Raw genomic sequence first — 25,231 nt, forward strand, 5'->3', positions numbered from 1 at the left:
ACTGAAGCTCGTCATCAAAATGCAGTGTGTAATAGCAACTATTTTAGCTTATTTTTAAAACAATCACTTGACAAAACTGTTAAGAATGTCTTAATATAAAATTTTACCTCAGCAAAAATTTCACTTTAATTAAAAAAAAAATGTACTCTACTAATTTCAGGAAAAAAAAAATGCTTTCCCAATAACTGTGATAATTCATCTAAATACCTGCAGCGAACACAAAGAGATAAAGTGACCCGGATTGGTGAACGTACACGGCCTTGAAATATAAGACGATTTGAAAGGTGTCTACTTTCAGAGGAACACAAACCACCTCAGTTCTCTAGTGTGCAACAGGAGTCCCGTTGGAGACCTGCGGGGCATAAAAATCCTGACGGCCTCCAGAGAAAAACCAGAAGTGGCCCGTGCAGAGCTGTTAAAGGTGGAAAGGGAGGCCCGCCAAAACCACGAAGGCATGCTGTCGGGACAGTAACATGGTGTGCAGCAGCTTTCAGCAGAAGCTCATGAAAGAATGTATGACAGTTCCCTGTGTGACTTCAATAAGATAAACTATCCCTTCCTGCATATAATTAGCAACAATTGTTTACTCAGGAAATTACACTGGTGGCACAGAGAAAAGAAGCACCACACTTTATATTTTAGAGAAAAGCAAATGTGGCAAAATGTGGATCAGATCTGATTTTACTTCTATACTGCTTTAAAATATTTACTGAACGTTTACAGTTTGAAAACTGAATATCTGCACTAAATGGCAGACAACACTTAAAAACCACTGAAAAATAATAAAAAAGCTTGAATGTTATTTATTGTTATAAACTATGAGGGGGTTACATAATCTCTTACATGCATTGGTAAAAGCTCAGTATTTCTATGAAAACAGTACAATTGATAAGAGCAAGTAGAAAAGTTTCAATACGGATGAATTAAATACTAATATGAAGTGTGAAGAATAAACTCACCCCGCAGTTAAAACAATTTTCATAATATTTCACTAAAATATCTATGTTTGAACTGAATAACAAAATGGTGGAGAGGTAGAGTTAGATATTTCTATATCAGACACATGAAAGCAACAAGATGAATAGGAATTTTTCTCTCTACCTATAAAAAACTACACATACTTCAGTAACACGGCATATTTATGTAAGTTTCTTCAACAAAATATGGCAAAAATCTACAATCTAGATTTACTTCACAAACAGAATCTAATACTACACACACTAACTCATAAAAATGGAAAAACATGCAGAAGGAATGGTCTGATTTGGACATAATTTGGTACACACGCAGATCTGCAATGGGTTTGTAAACAATCAAATTTGCAACTAGCTGGCACATCTGTTTTGGTATCAATATCTGCCCACTGCAGTCAGCAAGCACCACCTTCAGCCTTGTGTAAAACTACAATGCCACCACAAATAAGTCCTATCAAGTGCTAGTAATGCTGCAGAAGGATCCTCTGTCTGGTGACCTTAATTCATTTTTTTGACTGACTGATGGACGCGTCATCAACAGACCACTCTTAATGCCACAACCTATGGCCTCTGGTGCCTATTCTAGACCTGTCAGCTCCTTGTAAATACCCATCACTGGTCGGGATACCTATGAAATTACAGCTAAATCCGATCATTCCTTCTGGGTACTTAATGTAGTTCTTAACTGGTTTTCGGGGGGGTCGGTGAGGATAATTTAGACATCATCTAGGAAACACCATGATGAAAAAACACTAAATGACCTCTAAGAAGTAAATACAGGGGTTGGACAATGAAACTGAAACATCTGGTTTTAGACCATAATAATTTATTAGTATGGTGTAGGGCCTCCTTTTGCGGCCAATACATCATCAATTCGTCTTGGGAATGATATATACAAGTCCTGCACAGTGGTCAGATGGATTTTAAGCCATTCTTCTTGCAGGATAGTGGCCAGGTCACTATGTGATCCCTGTGGAGGAAAACGTTTCCTGACTCGCTCCTCCAAAACACCCCAAAGTGGCTCAATAATATTTAGATCTGCTGACTGTGCAGGCCATGGGAGATGTTCAACTTCACTTTCATGTTCATCAAACCAATCTTTCACCAGTCTTGCTGTGTGTATTGGTGCATTGTCATCCTGATACACGGCACCGCATTCAGGATACAATGTTTGAACCATTGGATGCCCATGGTCCTCAAGAATGGTTCGGTAGTCCTTGGCAGTGATGTGCCAATCTAGCACAAGTATTGGGCCAAGGGAATGCCATGATATGGCAGCCCAAACCATCACTGATCCACCTCCATGCTTCACTCTGGGCATGCAACAGTCTGGGTGGTACGCTTCTTTGGGGCTTCTCCACACCGTAACTCTCCCGGATGTGGGGAAAACAGTAAAGGTGGACTCATCAGAGAACAATATATGTTTCACATTGTCCACAGCCCAAGATTTGCACTCCTTGCACCATTGAAACCAACGTTTGGCATTGGCATGAGTGACCAAAGGTTTGGCTATAGCAGCCCGGCCGTGTATATTGACCCTGTGGAGCTCCTGACGGACAGTTCTGGTGGAAACAGGAGAGTTGAGGTGCACATTTAATTCTGCTGTGATTTGGGCAGCCGTGGTTTTATGTTTTTTGGATACAATCCGGGTTAGCACCCGAACATCCCGTACAGACAGCTTCCTCTTGCGTCCACAGTTAATCCTGTTGGATGTGGTTGGTCCTTCTTGGTGGTATGCTGACATTACCCTGGATACCGTGGATCTTGATACATCACAAAGACTTGTTGTCTTGGTCACAGATGCGCCAGCAAGACGTGCACCAACAATTTGTCCTCTTTTGAACTCTGGTATGTCACCCATAATGTTGTGTGCATTTCAATATTTTGAGCAAAACTGTGCTCTTACCCTGCTAATTGAACCTTCACACTCTGCTCTTACTGGTGCAATGTGCAATCAATGAAGACTGGCTGCCAGGCTGGTCCAATTTAGCCATGAAACCTCCCACACTAAAATGACAGGTGTTTCAGTTTCATTGTCCAACTCCTGTATAATGTACCTATGTCTATTGCATATTATCAGGGCCAGCCCAAGAGTACCAGAGTAGCGATTTATTTTAGGGCACCTTTCATTTGTACCATAATTTTTGTTCCCCCAATTTAACACAGCTTTATTTACAACACATTGAGTTCAGTTGACTTTATGATAGACTGGGCTATACAGACTTGCAAACACATCCATTCACATTAAATATGTAGCACTTCATTTTAAATAGTTTTTTTAAACTTGATTTAATTTCTATAGTAATTCTACATAACTCTATTCGGAGTGGTTTGTTCTTACATCTACAGCTAAGTTGAAGAAAAAGAGATGAACCACAGCCAGAATGTGGAGCTAAATCAGAAACAACTTATTTTTGTTATAAAATAAAATAACTAAATTAACAAATAAAATGATTCAAACAAACACTGACCTTTTAAGTATTTCAATAAAGAATAAAATAGAAAGACTGTAGGTTTGACTTTCATAAAGTTACTGTGAGTCATGTTGAAAAATAATTGTTAGCAGGTGAAGATAAACCAGCAGGGGTTGACAATCTGGATGGAAAGTAGTTAAAAATTGTAGCAAATATAGTTGTGCTTCCTATTTGTCATGTGTCTAATTTGAATTTAGAAAACCATGAACTCCAGCTGCATAGAAAATAGCTAAAATAATACCTTTGCCAATACCACAAGCGCCCCTTTTTTAGGCCCAAGCAGTCATCTAATTACTCTTTTACCTGTATTAAGCGATTTACACGCAGATTATCAACATGCATATAGGCCAGGTTATTCCACTGAAACCGCTTTGATTCAAATGACTGATGATGGCTCCGTTGAATGGATTGTAAAAAATTAATGGGTTCTGTGTTATTAGACTTCTCTGCTGCCTTTGATATGATTCACCATATGCTTTTAATAGAGACAAGTAAATGTTGACATTTCCGTTTACTGCAGTTGTCTGGTTGGAGAACTATCTAATGAACAGGAAACAGGTGTTTTATAATGGTAGCATTTCAGAGATAAAATCTGTTTCTTGTGGAGTCCTCCAAGGTGGTTGCTTAGGTCCTTTACTGTTTTCAGTTTTTGCAAATGATTTTCCTTTTTACACAAATGCAACAGCTGTGTGAGGAACTCTTAAAGAAGCGGCGCTGATCGTGTAGGGGTTAAACGCGTGACCATATACAGAGGCTACAGTCCTCAAAGTGGCTGCCCTGGGTTCGAGTCCCGGACCTGGTGACATTTGCCAAATGTCTACCCCTCTTTCCTGTCTGCCTACTGCAAAAAATAAAAATAAAGGCCACTAGTGCTAAAAAAAATATCTTTAAAGTAGGTAATGAACAACAGACTAATTTTAAATGCAACAAAAACTAAATGCATAATAATAATGAGGCCAAGATAATACTGGCTAAAAAAAGAGCCTAAATTAAAACTTGCTATTAAAGCATTATTATTATGCACCAATGGACCAAGTAAAAGAAGTTAAATTATTAGGTGTAATTAACAGTAATTTATCATGGAAAAAAACATTTTGATAAATTGGTAAGGAAAATGGGCAGAAGCTTGGCTGTTATACAAGGTGTTTGAGACTTCTGACAAATAATATAGTTATACATCTGATTAAATGTTTTTTCTCAGATAACTGTTCATCTGTGTGGTTGTGGGCCTCAGGGGGTCACAATACAGAAGCAACAAACAGTTCAAAACAAAGCTGCTCGGTTTGCACTCAGATGTGCACTCAAGCAATATCAGTGTGATGCATATTGTCCTGGCTAAAGGTTGAATCCAGATTTATTCCTAAAATTATATTATTTATTAAAAATGGTATAAGTATTTTATCCATTTATGACTCCTGTTTGTACTACCTGAAACTTCCTAAATTTAATTTGACTACAAGTAAAACCGACAAAATTATTATTAGGATTTTATTTTTTTGTACTATAATGCAATATTTTATAGTGCAATATTTTATGCAGCATGGTCTTTACAACTGAGTTTAATACAAGTTAGCTTTTTTATAAAGAGCATAAATGATTATGTTTATGAAGTATGTACTCTATTATCCCAACAGGAAGTGCTCAAACTTTCTGCCCATTGAGTCCATATAGAACACTGTGTACTGTAATACTCTATGGCACATAATGCATCATAACAGTATGTCTCCTCTCTGTGATCAGGTGAGTTTATTTATAGTAAAACAAGGGCAAAAAAGAACCACACTATGGTTAAACGTTTGAGCAAAATCCACACTTGATGTGGTCCCATATATTTTGGTTTATTTTTCTGTCCCCTATTTCCCAGAACAGATCACACCCATATTTAATATTACTATTCTGGTTTTAAGGTAAACATGGCCTCCAGCTGTTAAGTCTGTTTCTGTATTTACAGGGGTGTGAGTTTGGTCCAATGAATCTTACCCAACCACTAATAAAACAAACCTAAGAGTTTAATCGTTAAACATATCCAACAATATGCGTACATTTTGTTTGAGTGAATTTCAGTCAATATTTTGTAGTCAAAATGATATCAATTCAACAGAAAGAGTTATTTTAAAACTCAATTAAATCTGTTAGAATTTAACTATTAAGATAATTTCACTCATCTGGTTTTTGCTCCTATGTTGAAAAGAAACAAAAAATAAGAACTGATTTGTGATAAAGACATAAAGCATTGCTAGCAGGTTTAGCATTAGCATTAGTGCTGCTGCTAAACCCATTTAAGCTAGCTGCTAACTTTTTTAATCAGTTCTAAATGTTTCCTGGACAACAACAGTTAAGATGTATCATCATTAGCAGTGAGTGAATCAGGTTAAAGAGGGTAAATTGGCTAGAAAGTCTGACATTAGCATTAGCGGCATCAATAACCTAGTTTAAGCTCAATGCAGGGTTGCCAGATCTGACTTACATTTTTCGCCTCAAACCCAACGTAAAACCCAGCCACCTCAATAAAAACCAATTCAAACCTCAACCCCTCTTGAACTGCATGTTAAAAGCATAAAACTGTTACACGTATAATAAAGAACGTGTCGCCCAGTCCTGTTCTATTTAATCATAAAGCTGTGCTCAGATTTCTACATTATAATACTTGCAAAGAGCTTTAGAGTCATCCTCTGTGGCTGGCAATCCACAACTTTAGCTCTGGATCAGCCTTCCATTTCTTTCTGTATATTTTATGTATATTCCCCCTGAAGCATGATGCTGTATCTTAACGACAAGTCAAAACCTAACAGTAAAGGCCTTTAGGCCAAAGCACCCTAGTATAGCTTAGTTTAGGTCTTAACCCCATTTGGGGAGTTTACAGCTGACAGTTCACAGTGACACTTGATTAACCAATGACTTCTAGTGATTGATCATGTCAGGTTCGACAGATTCTCTAGATTTTAAAATAAATTAACTAATTCTATGAGTGCAAGAGCACAAAATATTTTTGAGGTGTGCAGGTTTTTACTTTTCTGCCTCACACTGACAATTATTTTTGAAAGAATGTTCCTATGAATACATTCTAAAAACCCGCCAAATGTTGTGAAAAGCAGTCATAATTTTAGCATCCCGCCCAAAGCTATTTTTACCAGCCTAACCTGTTCAAGAAAAGCCCAGTTGGGCCAAAACCCACTTAATCTGGCAACTTTTTAAATCAGTTCTAACAAGGTGGAATGTAAACTGTTTTCGGGACAACAACGGATGAGATGTACCTACAATCATTAGCCATATCTGCATCAGGCTTAAGAGGCTAAGCTGGCAAGCAGGTCTGACATTAGCACTTTCAGTAAACTAGTTTAAGCCGGATGAAGACTTTTAAAATCAGTTCTAACAAGGTGGCATGTAAACCGTTTCCTTGGCAACCACAGCTGTAAAGTGTGGTTCTGTGGCAACGACTGCCTCAAGGTTAAAAAGCCCAGCTTCCTAGAAAGTTTAACCTTAGCGATGGCGCTGTTGCTTAATAAGTTGGGTATAAACTTTTAGAATCAATTCCAACAAGAATTAAATGTGAGCCTTAAAGCCACAGCTAAGATGTGCCGCTAATTAGCCATGATTTCCTCAAAGTGTAAAGGTTTAGCAAGTTTGACGTGAGCATTCAAGCTAAAGTGAGCATTCAAGTTAACTTTTCAAATCAGTTCTAACATGCTGGAAATTAAACCTTTTCCAAATATACCATAAATTCTTGCTCTCTTGTAATAAGTCCTGGCTTTTATGAAGCTGATGCACCGGTAACACTATGACTACTAGCTAAGCATTAGCAGTGTGTTGCTTTCACCTTCTCTCTGCTAAAACAGTCCTGACGGAGGCATGAAATCCAATACATCCCAGATGTGCTATGGTTTTTGACACCAGGATATCAGATCCTTTCAGTCTTATAAATTGTGAGGTGGAGCCTCCATGGATCTAACTGGTTTTTCCAGCACATCCCAAGATGCTGAATTGGAGATCCAATGAATTAGGAAGAAAAGTAAACAACTCAGTCATTGTGCTCCTCAATCAATTCCTGAACCATTTTTGGTTAGAGGATGGCTGCATTATCCTGCTGAAAGATGTTACAGCCATCATGAATACCGTTGCCATTAAAAGGGTTCTCATGGTCTGCTCCAATAGATTGGTTAGGTGATATGTGTCAAACTAACATACACATAGTTGGCAGGTTCCAAAGTTTCCCAAAAGAACATTGCCCAAAGCATGACACTGCCTCCTTCGCCCCATACTGCGTCATAGTGCAACATGTTTCCCGGATAAAAAAAACACAGACCTGCCCATCGAAATGATGTGAAAGAAAACATGATTCATCAGATCGGTTCATGTTCTTCCTCCATTGCTCTGTGGTCCAGTTCTGATGGTTGCGTGTGTATTATTGGTTGTTTAGGCAGTCACCAAGACTCAGCGTGGTTACCCTGACTGGTCGGTGGCCACCCAGCCCATTGTGTCTTATGGCACTTTTCTATCAACTTGTCTAAAACCACATGACCCTGTCACTGGTTGAACCGTTCTTTTTTATTCCACTTTTGATACCAATTGACTACCGCAGACTCTGAACCTTTTTCCAGCTTGTAACATGTCAAATTAGAGAACAAAAAGTTCCCTTGCTTCTAAATGTATCCCACTCACTAATTGATGCTATAAAGAACTCATAATTATGGTTACGGTGACCTTTATTTCGCCTATTCACTATTTCATACTTGTGCAATTTTGGCTGCTTCTTATCCGACTTTGTTCGTACAAAATGGCGTGATGTTTCTGAGTAACCGCATGTCCATTCATACTCGCCTGGGGGACGTTTTTCACCTGCTTTGACAGAGGAACGTCATTTTCTATATTCTACCCAGTTTGCTGTAAGGAATTGTAGTAATATGACTTCTATAAATAATTTCAAACTAAGGGATGCTGCTTTGAGTTATTTTGGTTTGATCGGTGGTCATAATCTCTCCAATTTCAAAAGATTCAATGGGCCTAAATAGGAATGACACCAAAATAACTGGGAACAGAGAGGAAAACAGGTATTAATATATAATTGAATTAAACTACACATGAGATTTGAGATTAATCTCTTATCTTTTATGAAAAAATATCTACAGAAAAATACACTATCACACAATTGTGTAAGTACATGGGTATGATGTGGTTTATTTACAAGTACAAAATTAATACTAAATGAAGGAAGAATTTGCCAAAGAGGATAAAAAACCTGATGCTGTGTTATTATACACATATTGGCCTTATTGTTCTCTGCTGGACCCGGATGAACATAAACTGAACTATCCTCTTCTGTTAAACTCATTTCGAAATGTTTGATCCTTACCAAGCATGATTAACTGAAGTTGACTGCTTTGCAATAAAACTACAACCGGTTGGGTAGTATGGATCTAATATTGAATCTGTCTAGATGATCGTTATATTGGATTAATTCAACTAGAGCATTCCTGGATGTGGATCTATTTGTCTTGAGATTACATTTGTTGTGAATCGGTGCTATATATATAAAACTGAATTGAACGGGTAGTTAATTTTTGAATTTGATCATCACTACACATTAAACTTACAATCCACTATGTTCGAGACAAATTTAAATAATTTTACTGACTAATATTGAACACCCACCAAAATAATTTTTATAGTGCAGTTTGGACCTTTCAAGCTGTGGTAAAATGTGGTTCTGGTCTGGAGTGATGGCCATCAGATGTGGCAGCAGGCCTCAGCAGGGCTGAGCTGTGACATAATTTGTGGACAGGCCAGTGCGTTTTTGTTACTATTAATAAAACACCTTCTCCCAGTCCAACAACAACAGAGAGGCGAACAACCTACCGAGCAGCAGCAGCCGATGCGTCTGTTTATACTCCCGCTTGAGCTCCCTCAGCGCCCTGTCAATGTTTTTACTGACTTTCTTCGCCTCCTTCTCGGCCTCCTTCTCCTCCACCAGCAGTTTGTCCCAGTGTTTCTGCTTTTGGGTGCTTGTCTTTTGCAGCAGCTGCAAGCGTCGGCTGCGCTCCTTTCCCGATCCCTTGCCGCTGCTGCCTCCTCCGCCGCCGCCGCCCCCGTTTTGTATAAGCACCCCGTCTGTCCCGGTGTCCCCGCGGCGGTGGTCCCTAGCCGGGTCCCCAGGGCGCACCAGGCCTCCTCCTCCGCTGCCGCGTAGCGATGAAGTCTCCCCACATCCCCCTGTGTCCTCCTGGCGAGCCGCCGCGGCTCGGCTTGGCACGGCAGCGGCGTCCGGAGGCTGGTCCGAGTCCGAGGTAGCGTTGGAGATAGAGCCGCTTAGGTCCCCGAAGAGCCGGGGACGCAAACTGTAGCACAGCCCCATGTTGAAACCAATATTTGTCTGTGAATGTGATTTTTCATAAATCAAAATATCGGGCGGGGATTAAAGAAAATCGCAGATGCGCCACCAAGTACCTAACGAGCCATCGTCACATTGGAGCTCCAGCGATGCGATTTAAATCCGAATCCGAGGCGAAAACGTGAATGAATTATGCTCCGACATTTGCTATATGTCATCTTGCATTTTCCCCCAGTCAGCCTTCGCTTCGTAGATAGTGGATCACCTGATCCTTCAGTGGACACTGCGGGTCCACCTTACCGTAAGTAACTAAAAGCGCACAGCCTTGGAGAAACGCCGCGCCTGTCCGCTGCGCGCAAACACAGGCCGCAATCTGACTGCACAGTTCTTAGGTGCAATGCCAGAGAAGGTACGTCATGTTACTAAAGTATGGCCATTTGCAGAATGCTGCTCATGATTTTCATTCCTCACATTTCATGCCTGCATGTTTACAGAGGAAGGTGCGCTGCTGCTCAGTCGCACAAAAAAATGTAAATATTTTCTTTAAAGCACCAGATTTCGCTCAGTTAGACTTGCGCTCCCAGCAATGTTTTGGTCAGATGAAACTCTTTAAGTATGCATTTTTTAATAAATAATTCTGATTTAATTTGAATGGAATTTTCTAAATTTCCTTGAATTCAGTCATTTCAGTCTAAAAGCGTCCATTGAAGTAGTGTGTCATTTCACAAGAGTTTTATCATAGCTATTTGTTCATTCAAAAGCTCATCACAAATGTTCAGGTATTCAAAGTGTCACCTGCAATCGCTTACACTTGGATATCGAAGCACAGTTTAGTAAAAAAAAAAAAAGCTAAACTAATTTCATTTTTAGTCACCTTGTCAGAATATCCTGGACCTTCATGTCTTTGAGCCAGTTTAAGAGGGTTAGAAAATATAAAACCTCCGAAAATAACAGAGCCAAATAAGGGTAGGCGTGCAGGGATTAAAGCAAACCACTAGATGGAGAACTCGTAGAACCAAATGCTGGCTCTTTAACATTTACTAATGCTGCGCATTAGAAAAGGCACAACTTAAATACCTATAACCCAACTGAAGGAAAAAAATGCCATGAAAGATGTAATTAGGATATTAAAAAATATTAGACCAAATTAGATTAAAATGTGAACCATATTAAAATCAGTAGGGTCAAATACGTTTTACTGGAGTATTCCTTAGAACCACAGACACATTTTACAGGCAAATATAAAGCAAACAAAACTTCAAGCAAAGGTGGATAGGGTACTTAAAATTGTACTTACGTAACAGTAGTAGTGCTTCAGTATACTTTTACTTAAGTATGTCAGGGGTAGTGTAGCGGAGGACCCCGGAATGCAGGACGGACAGGCAGCATGACGGTAGGTGAAATGATTTAATGAACAGAAACTTACTGAAGAAGACGGTGGCAAAAAACAAACATGGACAGGCTGGCAAGACAGGCTTGGCATGAGCAAAGGGCAGTACGTGAATAGAGATAGTGTTGCAAAAACCTAACTTGACAAAACATGAACTAGAAGACAAAAACTAAAGCATGACCAGGAAAATAATAAACAGAAGCATGATTTAAAACCTTAACTGTGAGGAAAAACCCGCACCCCCATTGCGGCCGGCAACATCGGCAAAGACGTGGAGACCAGCATTGGCAATGAAGGAGAGGACGAGGACCCGGAGACCGACAGAGACATAGAGACCTTGGGGGCCGGCGGCGAAGGCGAAGGAGCTGACGGTCTGGAGGTCGGCCGAGCAGAGTAGAGTAGAGGACCCTCGGTCTGGGAGTCGGCCAAGCAGAGTAGAGGACCCTTGGTACGGCAGATTAGGAGGTCAACCATGGAGCATAGAGGACCCTCCAGGAACTCGGTGGACCTCCGGAGGTTTGGAGTCAGGCTTGGACTTCACGGTGCCTGGCGCACCTTCGGAGACAGGAACAGGATCAAGTGGCTGTTCAGCCTCGAACCTTACGTTACCGGATTCCGAGGTCAAGATGAGGACGATTTCCTTCTCGAACCGCTCAGGAACAGGATCTGGTGGTGGTTCGTCTTCGAACCGCTCAGGAACAGGCTCAGACAATGTTTTGGCCTCAAACCCTTCATCACAGGGTTCAGGAACCAGGTCCAGTCTCTCACTGAGCCCCTGGAAGGCCTTCAGACCAGGAGCAGAAGCTGAGGCGTCCCATCAACCCTCAGTGGCGTGCGCAGGGGTTGAGGCGTCGGCCACACCCTCAGAGGCTTGAGCAGGGGCTGTGGCGTCGGCCAGACCCTCAGAGGCGTGAGCAGGGGCTGAGGCGTTGCAGGGACCCTCAGTGGCGTGAGCAGGGGCTGAGGCGTCGGCCGGACCCCTGATGACTTGAGCCGAGGCATCCCTCTTCCGACGTCCTCTGTGGCGTTTGGAGGTTGAGGCAGACTTGGGCTGTACAATGGCGGGCATCTGGAGCCTTGGCGTGGACTGCTCTGCAGCAGCGCTCTGAAGACCTGGCGTGGGGTGTTCGGCAGCAGCAGAGCTCTGGAGAGCTGCCGTGGGCTGAGCTGCAGCACCGCTCTGGAGACCTGATGAGGATGGATGTGGGCAGCAGTAAAACTGCCTTACTGCTGTCTCGTAATTCTCCTCCATCTGCCTGATTTTCTCCCTAAGCTCAGGAGAGGAATACAGGAGACTGGTCCTCCTGAAGCTCTTAATTTGGCGAACATAAAACCTTAACCGCTCCTCCAGCTCGTCTGGTGTTGCCACAGAACAATGGACTGGAGCGAGCGAAGACTGCATGGGCGGAGCTGCAGCGAGCCTGGAAGACAGTGCTATGGCAGATGAAGACGCGGATATACTCGCTGCAGCACTCACGTTCAGCAGGCATGGGACCCACCTCCTCGCCAGCCGAACAACGGGGAGGTTCTCCACGTCAGCGTTTCCTACGGCAAGAGGGAGACGTCGGCTTTGCTGCCTGATCAGGGTGCAACCAAGGGAGCAAGCGGAGAACGGCGCTGAACCGCCTCACGCTCCATCTGCTCCAGCAGCACCGGAGAGGGCAGAACCTCCAGATCGGCCGGCAGATGTCTCATTGCCTCCTCCATCTGCTGCTGAACCCAGAGATCACTGGCGCTCTCTTGCTTACCGTCTGCAAGGTCCAATTTTGGTGGAAATTTCTGTCAGGGGTAGTGTAGCGGAGGACCCCGGAATACAGACAAGCAGGCAGCATGACGGTAGGTGAAATGATTTAATGAACAGAAACTTACTAAAGAAGACGGTGCAAAAAACAAACATGGACAGGCTGGCAAGACAGGCTTGGCATGAGCGAAGGGCAGTACATGAATAGAGATAGAAGTTGTCGTCGTCTTCCGCTTTAACCGGGACCGGGTCGCGGGGGCAGCAGACTCCGCAGAGACGCCCAGACGTCCCTCTCCCCAGACATCTCCTCCAGCTCTTCCGGGGGGAGCCCAAGGCGTTCCCAGGCCAGCCGAGACATATAGTCCCTCCAGCATGTCCTGGGCCGTCCCCTGGGCCTCCTCCCGGTGGGACGTGCCTGGAACACCTCCCGAGGAAGGCGTCCAGGAGGCATCCGGTATAGATGCTTGAGCCACCTCAACTGGCTCCTCTCGATGTGGAAGAGCAGCGGCTCTACTCCGAGCCCCTCCCGGATGGCCGAGCTCCTCACCCTATCTCTAAGGGAGTGCCCGGCCACCCTACGGAGGAAGCTCATTTCAGCCGCTTGTATCCGGGATCTCGTTCTTTCGGTCATGACCCAAAGTTCATGGCCATAGGTGAGGGTAGGAACGTAGACCGACCGGTAAATCCAGAGCTTCGCTTTTCGACTCAGCTCTCTCTTCACCACAACGGACCGGCACAGTGCCCCCATTACTGTGGCGGCCGCACCGATCCGTCTGTCGATCTCCCGCTCCATTCTTCGCTCACTCGTGAACAAGACCCCGAGATACTGAAACCCCTCCATTTGAGGCAGGAACTCCCCTCCAACCTGAAGAGGACAGGCCACCCTTTTCTGATCGAGAACCATGGCCTCGGACTTGGAGGAGCTGATCTTCATCCCAGCCGCTTCACACTCGGCTGCGAACCGCCCCTGTGCATGCTCTATTCACTATCTGAATAGAGACAGTGATACAAAAACCAAACTTGACAAAACATGAACTAGAAGACAAAAACTAAAGCATGACCAGGAAAATAATAAACAGAAGCATGATTCAAAACCTTAATTGTGAGAAACCTAAGAGGAAAAACCCGCAACCAAAAGCCAAGCAACCCCAAATCATAGCAAAGAAGTAAAAAGTGGTTATCCAAAAAAAATACTCAAGAAAAAAAAAGTATTCAGTACGCTACTTAAGAGGGGAAACTAAAGGTGAGTCGGATATTTTAATAAAGGGTTTCTGCAGGGAAAGCCTCCCGGACACAAGACACTGAGCAGTGGAGCTGTTGATCTGTGGAGGGATGTTGCTGTGCTTACAATGACCAACTGTTGGAGTGTGAGGGAGTCTCAGACCATGAACCGATACACCATACTCAAGCAGCTGGGGGACGGCACATATGGCAGCGTGCTGCTGGGCAGAAGCAATGATACTGGGGAACTGGTGGCCATTAAGAGGTGAGGTGAACCTAACTGAACATGCTGAAGACACACTGTGTTGCTTTGTCTCAGAGTGTTAAGCTGATTAAAAACCATTTGGTTCTGCAGGACGTTCTGAGGCTCTATAATAAAACGTGGATTAGGATTCATGAAAGAGATCAGAAAGTCATGTTTTGAGACAAAACTGCCCTATGAGTCTGCATCAAGTGTTGCAAATAACTGAACCAGGTATTTAAAATCTTTAAATGTGTATATACAAATAAAAATAATATGAAGAAAAAAATTTATAAATTAAGGAAACAACAAATCCTTTTAAATGCATGTTATATTATAAGTATGGGGGCTCCAAAGCATTATTTAAACAAAGGACCACATGTTGAAATACCAAACAGAGCCTTCCAGGCATATGTGCTGGAAGACCTGTTCGGGTAATTTTGTCCATTCCCAGTGAAGTTTGTAAGATAAAACTTCCATGCTTGGTTAACAATTATATTATTTAGTAGAAATGGCATCTTGTCTGCGAAGTAACTCTTATTAGTCACAATATTTAAAATGTCAGACTATGGCAAACAAATGCAATCTTAAGCAAAAGGAAAATGAAATGTAAGTGTCTATTTTAATCGAGAAAGTCTTTAGATGAACTCAGAGTCTGCTTTGATAGAAATTGTCTATTTGTGCATTTCTCTGTGTTTTCGGAAAGAAATGCCTTTAATTGCTGCCGTTTTGTAATTATGTCCCACTTTTACAAATTCCCAGACAAGGAAGTTCTTATTTTGTTACAATTTGTCCCACTTGGAAGAATTGTCCTAACACAGATAAGATACAAGCAAACACTGTTTTTTTTAAAAAACAATATATTTTCCAATCTAAAAGAGCTTTCAGAATGGGAGGGCCCCTCAGCATGATACTGCCACCATTGTACTTGACAGTTGGTACAATTTTGTTTGCTGTGAATGCCTTACCTTGACTCCTTCATAAGTACATGGTTTTTATCATTAAGGTTAAATAGTTCAATCTTTGTCTTGTCAGACAATAGAAAAATAATCCATCTACCGCCCAATCCAGTCAAATAACAGAAAGTTTAGCACCTTACCTGTTGTGTGGTAGGTAATTGGCTCCTGCAACTGTTAATGCTATGACCTTTTGTAGGGATATTATAATTAAAATTCTGATTTCCAACCCACATAACCTAAAGTCATCAGCATGTCTAGTGAAATGAACAGAAATCCTCTCTGTAGAAGATCCGGTCCGGCCCAAAATTTTTTGCATCCTAACTCCCACATGCACTTACTCCTATTATGTATTTTAACAAGGTCTGATCAAACGGCTGTGAAAACAGCCCAAACCATAGCTCTTCTGTCCTCATGGTTGACCATGTGGAAGGTGAAAGCAGCATCCGTATATCCATTTAAATGTTAATTATCTATGGTTTTACTTAAAAAACCTTTTGAACATTTTGTCAGAGCATGTGTAGCTGATGCTAGAAGTTGGCTTCATTATCTAATTACACTCAAGCTCATAGAAATGTTATGTATGAACTTTGGGAATTTAGAAATCATGTTTCAGGTTCAGCGGCATAAATTTATATAATTTTACTATCAATTTTACCCTCATTTATTACCCAACAGGATTAAGAAGACGTTTTATTCTTGGGATGAGTGCATGAATTTCAGAGAGGTTAAAGTAAGTAAAAATATACACCGAAGATTGGATTTTTAGACCTTCTTTTTATATTCCCACAAATATTTGGTCAAATGTCTCTGAACAAGTTGCCCCTGAATCACGTCCTTTGTGCAGCCATCAACAAGCTTCTGACTACTAAAGATTCTATGTTAACATTTATAACACATGGTGGAAAAAATAATTAGATTTAGTGTTTTTGAAGATAATTTTATGGTTCATGCAGTGTTTTTATACATATCTGTTGAATGATAGAGATTCTGTTGTTTGTTTTTTCCTAAAATCCTTCCTGGTTATCAGTCATTGAAGAAGCTGAATCATGCCAATGTGGTGAAACTGAAGGAAGTGATCAGGGAAAATGACCACCTCTACTTTGTCTTTGAGTACATGAGAGAAAACCTCTATCAGCTCATGAACGAAAGGTAAGAATCAGTCAGACTTTCATCAAATCACAGGATGTGTGTTAAACTGAATTTAATACAATGTTTAGCATCCATATTTGTTTTTGCAGCAACGAGTTGTTTATTGGGAGAATATTAGTATTAATACTGTTGGATATTATAGGAGCTAAATTTACTTAATGGAAATAAAACAAGCAAAGATAACCTCTGTCATGTTTCTCTACTTTCAGTCCAAAATAGTTTCTTTTCAGTTGTTCCATTAAGATTATTTTCACTTTGCTGATTTTTCAGTGAAAAATACATTTCATTCAATTTCTTGTTTCTTTCCTCTCTCTTTTTTACTGCCATGCAGCTCCTAGTGAAGATAAGATGTTTTCTGAAAATGAGACAAGGAACATTCTGTTCCAGGTTTTATCAGGTTTAGCATTTGTGCATAAGCACGGTAAGACATTCCTCTCTTTTTCTTTTCCTTTCCAGTCATTGTAAAAATCCACTTTGGCTGTGCAGGTCAAAGATCTGTGTTTTATTAGCTGAGAGTCATGCTTTTGTGTAGTTTTTTTGACAGCGGGTGTTGAACAAAGTAGAATTAAAAAAGGCCACAGTTGGTTTGTTTCAGAGAATGATGCATATTGGTGCACATATTTACCTCAGCAGGAGTTGAATCAAGTATCTCTCATTTTTTAAGGGTATTTCCATCGGGATTTAAAACCAGAGAACTTACTCTGCATGGGCCCGGAGGTGGTCAAGATTGCAGATTTTGGACTAGCAAGAGAAATCCGCTCACAGCCGCCTTACACAGATTATGTGTCCACAAGATGGTGAGACTGATTCTTATAAGGACAACATTTCTCAGGTTCCAGCCAAGTAAATTTGGCATGCATTGGTCAACTTACTTGATGCAACAGCTCCCCATTTAGCTCTGTCTTTAAGATTTTGGTTATAGCAGCTAATTTTCAAGAGAGCCACTCTGTTTTTACTAAATAACTCTCTCCTGCTGGCTGTTTCTTTCTAGAGATCAGTCATACCTAACCAAAATATACATACATGTTTTACCAGATTTCATATTTGTAATGGAATTTTCTTATCAAAGTGTGAGAGAAGTTGACTCACGACAAGAGAAAATCCGGACTTTGTCTTTATAAGTTTTATTCAAAGGCATTCAGCGTTTGAATGACTCTGTCACCGAGCAAGTCAGTTGAGCAGAGCCCCGATCAACATTTACACACAGTATTTATACCAGAACATGACAGTGTTATCTCAACTTCAGAGTCTGTGTTTTATGACCCCAGACCCTTCTCGGGTTCAGAGGTGACAAAGTTATCTAGGAACAGACCCATCTGCTCTTCATGAGACATCACCCTAAATGATGGGTTTTAACCATTAAACTTCTGATAATGGCTTTTACAGCTTCCTCCTCTAACACAGATGTTCTGAGGAGTGAGGTAACCTAAAGGTCATACACTTTGGAACACTTAATAAAGAATTTCCATCACATATTTTATTGGGATTTTATGCAATTGACCAATACAAAGTAATGCATAATTGTGAAGTGGAAGGAAGATCATAAATGGTTTTTAACTTTCTTTAAAAATAAAAATCAGAAAGTGCAGTGTGCATTTGTATTTATCCCTCTTTACTTTCAGTGTTCACCTGGACAACAGACTAGAGTGGAGATGCAACTGTGAAGCCATCTACAAGAAGGGACAGAGCAGACTGTACTTCTTGAGGAAGCTTAGGTCCTTCAGTGTTTGCAGCAAGATGCTGCATATCTTTTATAAGTCTGTTGTGGAAAGTGTGATCTCTTCTACCATCATCTGCTGGGGAAGCAGCATCAGAACCAGGGACTTAAAAAAGCTCAACAAGCTGATAAAGAAGGCTGGCTCTGTTCTGGGGACTCCTCTGGAACCTCTGGAGATCATTGTGGAAAGAAGGATTCTTCATAAAATGAAGAACATTATGGAGAACCCTGAGCATCCTCTTCATGAGACTGTCCTACAACAACAGAGTGTCTTCAGTCAGAGGCTTCTTCAGATCTGCTGTAAGACGGACCTCTACAGGAGATCCTTCCTGCCCACAGCCATCAGCATCTACAACGGCTCTTTGAGGAAACCTTCATAATATGAGCTATAACAACATTTAATTTCCCTTTGGGATTAATAAAGTATTTTTGAATTGAATTGTATTTAATTGAATTGAATTGAATAAAATCCAGTGCAACCTACTGCCTTCAGAATTCACCTAATTAGTAAATTACCTGCAAAACCTAATCTCAGAACATCTGAATAAAAACAGATGTTCTGTGAAGGCCTCAGAGGTTTGTTAGAGGTTTGAGTAAGGAGTTGGACCCAAACGCAAACAGGAACGTGGAATGAACACTGAAAAGTTTTGATAATTAAATAAAAAAACTTACAAAAAGAAATACAAGGAAAACCGGACATGAAGCATGGGCAGAGTCACAGAACATGAAGAGAACACAAACACAACTCAAAGCTAAAGCCTAACATCCAAGGATCTTAACAATATTAGTTAACACACCTGCATCATGAAGACCATGGAACATAGCAGGAAGGTCATAGATGAAGGTTTGCAGAAGTTTAAAGTAGACTTATGTTATAAAACAATATCCTAAATTTGGAACATCTAATGGAGCTATGTTTAATCCATCATCTGAGAATGGAAACAGTATGGCACCACTTCAAACCTACTGTACCAAGACATGGCTATCAACATAAACTGACTGAAAAAACAAGAGCATTAATCAGAGAAGCAACCAAGAGGCCCATGGTAACTGTAGGAGCTGCAGAGATCCACAAATCTAGACTTTAAGAAAGCGACACCAAGAAAGCCATTGTTGAAAGAAGGAAATGAGTAGGGTTGTATCGGGGGCACAGCAAACCTAGGACAAGATGCTCTGGTCAGATGAGACCCAACATTACATTTTTAGTCCTGCATCCAAAATGTGTGGCACCTCTTGAAGGTAAGGTAAGGTAAGTTTATTTATATAGCGCTTTTCAGTAATGAGACACTCAAAGCGCTGTACATACAATTACAATACAATCACAAAGAAAATAAACACAGATACAAACACAGAAAAACAAATCAAATGATACTACAATCCTTCTAAGAAATCAAAAAATCTATAAATCCTTCTGAGAAATCTAATAGTCTCATCCATCCACTGAATTCTAACTAGGGAAGTTGAATCACTGGTACAAAACAGCTTTAATCCACATTTTCAGGTGCTAATGATATATTGCTTTTACTGGTACTGAAGTTGAACTAAGTAATAACAGTCCATTGTAGTCTAATTAAGAAAGCTGGGTCATTGGTGTAAGAGCAGCTAAAGACCAAATTACTAATAATATTTGGTTTTCGCTGGTAATCCTTCTGATAAAACTAAAAATCAATGAAAAAGTAATGAAATACTAATAATAATTGGGTTTTGCTGGTAATCCTTCTGAGAAATCTGAAAATCAATGAAAAAAGTAATGAAATACTAATAATAATTGGGTTTTGCTGGTAATCCTTCTGAGAAATCTGAAAATCTATGAAAAATAATAAAATCACACATTTAGGTAAAGTAAGATAGGAGGAAACAAAAAATTATATTTCAGATGATATTCTTAGCAGAATGAGTCTGAAATAGTACAAAAAAAACCTCAGCAGGGGTAAGCAACACACACATAAGTAAAGATTCAGCAAGGGTACGGTGTAATCTTGAGGATGTGAATATATATAAGTCTGAGTGTGTTTGCAAGAATTAGACTGTCAACACTGATAGAAGCGCCATTGTACTTGAGAAGAGAGGTGGAAGTTTTATCAATCGGCCGCATAGTCCTATCAGCACAAAACTGGTATGGGAGTGCTGGGGAAGAGCCCCGTGTTTATATAACATCCAGGAGACATGTTGTCGATATCCAGTTAGCAGAAGTTGCCAAGGCCACATTGGGGCGCCAGATTTAGAAAAACAATAAATGTTGTGGTTCAGGCAGTTGTGAATTTCTAACCACCTTAAGAGTTTTACTGGTATGTCTCAATTGCGAATCCAAATAGACAAATTTCTGGTATTTTCCGCAGAACTCGAGCGTACAACTTCTCCAAGATTATATCCTTTAACCTCTGAGTCCAACCGCTGCCAGGCTGCGATTCTGTTCAAGAATCGTGTCCAGCTTGTGATTCTGCTCTCTTAACATTTCAGTCTGAGTGTTGATCGCTCTACAGACTCCATCTAACATCGCAGGCAGCTTTGGAACGCTTTGAACAGTCGCCTGCATTTTGCAAATCACTCGATAAGCCAGGTAACCACCAACTGCAAAAGGCAGAAATCCTGTTATCAAAAGTCCAAATATGTACACATTTTCTATGTCCTCGACCGACATCGTAGTCAGGCACACAATCTTCCACTCCTGCCAAGAATCCATTGTGTTTCCAGAGAAGAACGTCCCGTCTGGACAAGAGGGTCTCCTTTACCCTCTCTTCCTGTTGAAAAGAAAAATTTTTTATCAATTACGTTGAGAGTCCAGCTGACTAAATCCATAATTTACAAGTTTGGAGGATATGCAAAGCGAGGCTCTGAGAAAAATACAGACAAAAAGCAGAAGCAGGGATCAGCAGGGAGGGAGGGAGAGAAAATGCGTGTGTCTTCCACCATGAGCAAGAGAAAAAAAGGTGAAGACACCTTTCAAAAGATGAAACATGGCGCTTACCTCAGTGGGAACAAAAAACTGGTCAGAATTGATGGGGGAAATGAATAGAGCTAAATACCTCTTGGGCTGCACGGTGGCGCAGTTGGTAGCACTGTTGCCTTGCAGCAAGAAGGTCCTGGGTTCAATTCCCAGCCAGGGGTCTTTCTGCAAGGAGTTTGCATGTTCTCCCCATGCATGCATGGGTTCTCACCAGGTACTCTGGCTTCCTCCCACAGTCCAAAGACATGCCTGTTAGGTTAATTGGTCTCTCTAAATTGCCCTTAGGTGTATGAATGAGTGTGTGCTTGGTTGTTTGTGTGTTGCCCTGTGATGGACTGGCGACCTGTCCAGGGTGTACCCTGCCTCTCGCCCATAGACTGCTAGAGATAGGCACCAGCTCCCCCCCGACCCTCTATGGAATAAGCGGTAGAAAATGACTGACTGACCTCTTAGAGGCTGCAAAGACGTTCACCCAAACAAACAACCAGAGCTACAATAGGACAGTTTAGTTTATATCCTATTCATATGTTAGAATGGCCCAGTCAAAGTTCAAGCTTAAGCTATTTTACAGAAAAGAATGGGTTGAAAAAATCAGTCTCCTAATTTGCAAAACTGGTGCAAAAGATATACCCCAAAAGACCTGCGTGTTGTAACTATAAGGGTCTATGAAGTATTAATTCAGGGGGTGGTGTGCAAATTTACATCACACTTTTTAAATTTCTACCTCTCAAACATTTTTAAAATCATCCACTTTACAATTATGCATTACATTCTGTTGGTCTATCTCATAAAACCCCAAGAAAACGAATTTAGGGTGGTGCTTGCAATGTGACAAATTGTTAAAAAGTTCACTTTTAAACAGTACTGGGAATGTGCTTGCAAAACCAGCAAGAGCAAAGGAGTTTTGACCTTCCAGGCCCAAGATACAGGAAGCAGGTTCGGATTTTATTGCAATTTCGCTAGTAAATAGTGCTGAGACCAAGAAGAAAGATCTATGATTATAAAGGCTTATTAGTGTTAATGTTATTTTGGCTCAGTTGTTTTTTTATGCTCTATTTCAGAAACATAATAATATGAATTCCTACAATGCCTTTAGATATTGTTCTTTTATATTCATACAGAAACATAAAGTCAGATTCTTAGTTTTCTTTCTTAATAAAGATTGATAAATGAATAAAATCAGATTGAGATCTTCATTAAATCTTCTGTGTTTATTACATTACAGGTACAGAGCCCCCGAGGTTCTGCTGAAGTCCAGCTCTTACAGCTCTCCCATAGACATTTGGGCTGTGGGCTGCATCATGTTTGAACTATACACTCTGAGACCCCTTTTTCCAGGAAACAGCGAGGTGGATGAGATATTCAAGATCTGTCAGGTGCTGGGAACGCTGAAGAAGGTAAGGAGCCATAACAAATATGTAAAAGGGCTTCTTGTAAATGTGACTTGTTTTCATTTTTAAAGTGAAAATGTAACTTTGACTCTCCACAAATCAGTCTGACTGGCCCGAAGGCTTCAGCCTGGCCTCCTCCATGAACTTCCGTTTCCCAGAGTGTCTCCCCACCAGCCTCAGATGCCTGACTCCCAACGCCAGCGGCAAGGCGATCGCACTGATGAATGCCATGCTGCAGTGGGACCCTGAGAAAAGGCCAAGTGCTGCTCAGGTAGGTTTAAACTCATTACGGTGTTCCACGCTATGGAATTTAATCATTTTCCTAATCTGGAAAATTATGGAAAATACTTTTCTTCCTTTTTCTATTTTCTACATGTCTACAATTGCCTTATAAAACACTATGCTTTTACATTGATTTATAGTAAATTGATGTTCTTTATTTTTTAATTGCCACATTACATCTTGAATTGAAGATTTTACTTGAGTATTCTGGGGGGTTTTTTCACTCACTGACTGAATTCAGAAATTAAAAAAGCAGCATTTGACTATCTGCTTGGTCTTTAGACAACTTTAATTATTGGTCAAACTGGACCAGAGGTCCTTAAACTGGGTCTAAAATGCAGAGGAAAGCTTGTATCAAAGTTTACAAACAGTCCAAGAGAATCCATTCCTTATCTTATAAGTTCAAGGGTTAGAGATTTTCAAATTGAGCTGATCAAAGTTTGTCCAGATGCTACAAAAGCAGTGGCATTGGAATCCCTTTCAGTATTGTATTGTTTCATTTATGTGGCACGTACAGATAGTAAGACTCAACTACTATTCAACTGGTTTCAAACTAGATACTTTGCATTCAAATGTATTGAGTTTTTTCTTAAACATGCAGAAAGAAATGTAGAAAAGTTTGGAATTTTGTAATGAAAAATGTGCAGGAATCCTGTCATTAACCTTTCAGGTGGATTAGACATTATAAACAGATGCTTTAACAGAGACTCTTGCAAATTAGATGTACAAGGCAAAAGTCATTAGTTGAAATTTATTTTGTACAGTTTGAGCACATGTTAAAAAAGTTACATTCTCGGCATATGTAATCATTTTTAAAACATTTTTAGAAATATTTGTTACTTTTCTGAATATTTATCCTTTTTAATGCTTCAATTTATGTGAGGTGTGGCCTTTTGTGTTCAAAACTTGATTTCTAAAGAATGTAATTTTATTTTTTTTCTTTGGATTGCACTGACTGTTTTCCAGGCTCTGAGGTATCCATACTTTAATGTGGGTCAGTCACTTGGGGCCCCTCTGAAGCTCTTAGAAAAGCACAAGGCACAGGAAAAGGTGTCTGAAGCATCTGCAGAACCAAACCCTCTGTCTCTCTGCAAGACGGACCAGGACTCCTCCAAGTTTAGCAAAACCCAAGCGGGGCAACATAGCTACAGCCAACCTTTCCATCAGCCTCCCCAACAGATCCTGGTCCCTCTGGAAAACAGGAGCAGACCAACAGAGGGATTGCAGGAGCCCTTCAGTCTGGTGAAAAACATGCAGCCAGGAAACATGCAAGCTGTAGGTTCCACTCATGTAAAGATGTTTGAATGTTTAAGCTTCTTAAAAGAAAAGGACATAACTAATCCATTTATTAATGGTTGTATATTCCCAGAATTGGGAAAGAGTTGTCCCCTGTTTCTTTTCAAGATACATTTTAATTACAACTCATCTATATGCATAGCGAGAAACCGCTGCAGGAACCGAGACCAGTTCTTGTGGGCCTCGGGCAGGACGCCGACGATGGGGCCACACCTCTTTCAAGTCTGTCGGATGGGATGACGAAGATGATGGAGTAGCTGGAGTTTCCATCTCAAAAAAACCCACAACCACTTCGCTGAAGAGCACAATTAAACTCAGCGATCTGTAATAAAACATCCCTTTTTTCTTCTTTAACTTGAGTTTAATCTATATCTGAACTGTGCCTTGCAAAAGTACTCATACCACACTGTAACCACAAACTTTGATGTATTTTATTAGGATTTTATGACCTGCATAAAGTAGCACATAACTCAGAACTGGTTAGATTAGAAAAGGTTTTACAAATACAAATCTTAAAAGTGTGGCATGCATTTGTTTTCACCACTTGCCCTTTCCTCTCAAGCGGGTGACTCAGATTGGAGTGAGATCATATGTAAACATCACATTTTCTTCCACAGATTCTGAATTAGATTTTAGCTCTAGACTTTGACTAGGCCATTATTGACAGGCTTTCTGCCAGGATTGCCCTGTATTTATTTCCACATCCATATTTCCATCAATTCTGACCAGCTTCTGTGTCTCTGCTGAAGAAAAGCTTCTCCTTAGCATGATGCTGCCTCCATGTTTTCACCATGACTGATGCGCAGTGTTAGTTTTAACAGAATGGGTGTTTTTATGCTCTCTGAAGCCAAAGGTTGAATACATGCATGCTTTAGTTCCCAAACCATTTATACTGCTCCTTCCATTTCACATTTAGGTGCGACTTTGTGTTGTTTTATTATATACAATTTCAACAAATGCATTGAAATTTGTGGTTGTCAAGGCATCGTGTGTTCTGTTCACAATTGATCTATATCGTTAAAATATACTGATTATTAAAAGAAAAGATTTATCTCTGAGAGATGGTCTGATTTAGATTTATTTAGAACAAATATAAATAGATGCACGTTGGCGCAGTTGGTAGC

At 40.7% G+C, this 25,231-nt stretch overlaps 2 protein-coding genes across 6 annotated transcripts in view; one reads left to right on the forward strand and one right to left on the reverse strand.

Moving 5' to 3' along the window:
* Positions 1 to 9,996, reverse strand: part of gnal (guanine nucleotide binding protein (G protein), alpha activating activity polypeptide, olfactory type) — a 79,331-nt gene extending 69,335 nt beyond the window's left edge. The window contains exon 1 of the mRNA XM_047367355.1: positions 9,302 to 9,996. Within this exon, the coding sequence (XP_047223311.1) occupies positions 9,302 to 9,797 (496 nt within the window). The 5' untranslated portion in view covers positions 9,798 to 9,996. The remainder of the gene's footprint in view (positions 1 to 9,301) is intronic.
* Positions 9,997 to 10,053: 57 nt separating this feature from the next.
* On the forward strand, positions 10,054 to 24,494 carry LOC124869494 (serine/threonine-protein kinase MAK-like). 5 transcript variants are annotated; one of them, XM_047367361.1, is made up of 9 exons: positions 10,054 to 10,182; positions 14,182 to 14,390; positions 16,001 to 16,055; positions 16,353 to 16,474; positions 16,813 to 16,895; positions 17,139 to 17,271; positions 22,364 to 22,535; positions 22,633 to 22,800; positions 23,778 to 24,494. In XM_047367361.1, the coding sequence occupies exons 1-9, from the start codon at positions 10,171 to 10,173 to the stop codon at positions 24,345 to 24,347; spliced, it is 1,524 nt and encodes a 507-aa protein (XP_047223317.1). In that variant the 5' UTR covers positions 10,054 to 10,170; the 3' UTR covers positions 24,348 to 24,494. The 5 variants fall into 5 exon arrangements, 1 of the variants encoding a protein (XP_047223317.1); XR_007038603.1 differs by lacking the exons at positions 10,054 to 10,182; positions 16,813 to 16,895; positions 17,139 to 17,271; ... (1 more) ...; positions 22,633 to 22,800; positions 23,778 to 24,494 and adding exons at positions 14,481 to 14,600; positions 18,097 to 18,145 and having other exon boundaries at positions 13,766 to 14,390; XR_007038602.1 differs by lacking the exons at positions 10,054 to 10,182; positions 16,001 to 16,055; positions 16,813 to 16,895; ... (2 more) ...; positions 22,633 to 22,800; positions 23,778 to 24,494 and adding exons at positions 14,481 to 14,600; positions 18,097 to 18,145 and having other exon boundaries at positions 13,766 to 14,390.
* The last annotated feature ends 737 nt before the right edge of the window (positions 24,495 to 25,231 follow it).

This window comes from Girardinichthys multiradiatus, chromosome 6, assembly GCF_021462225.1.
Source record: "Girardinichthys multiradiatus isolate DD_20200921_A chromosome 6, DD_fGirMul_XY1, whole genome shotgun sequence".
In the NCBI taxonomy this organism is placed as follows: domain Eukaryota; kingdom Metazoa; phylum Chordata; class Actinopteri; order Cyprinodontiformes; family Goodeidae; genus Girardinichthys; species Girardinichthys multiradiatus.

Coding starts and splice junctions, on each gene's coding strand:
- LOC124869494 (XM_047367361.1), top strand. Junction 14,391..16,000: donor GAACTGGTGGCCATTAAGAG/GTGAGGTGAACC, acceptor ATTACCCAACAG/GATTAAGAAGACGTTTTATT. Junction 16,475..16,812: donor TATCAGCTCATGAACGAAAG/GTAAGAATCAGT, acceptor TGCAGCTCCTAG/TGAAGATAAGATGTTTTCTG.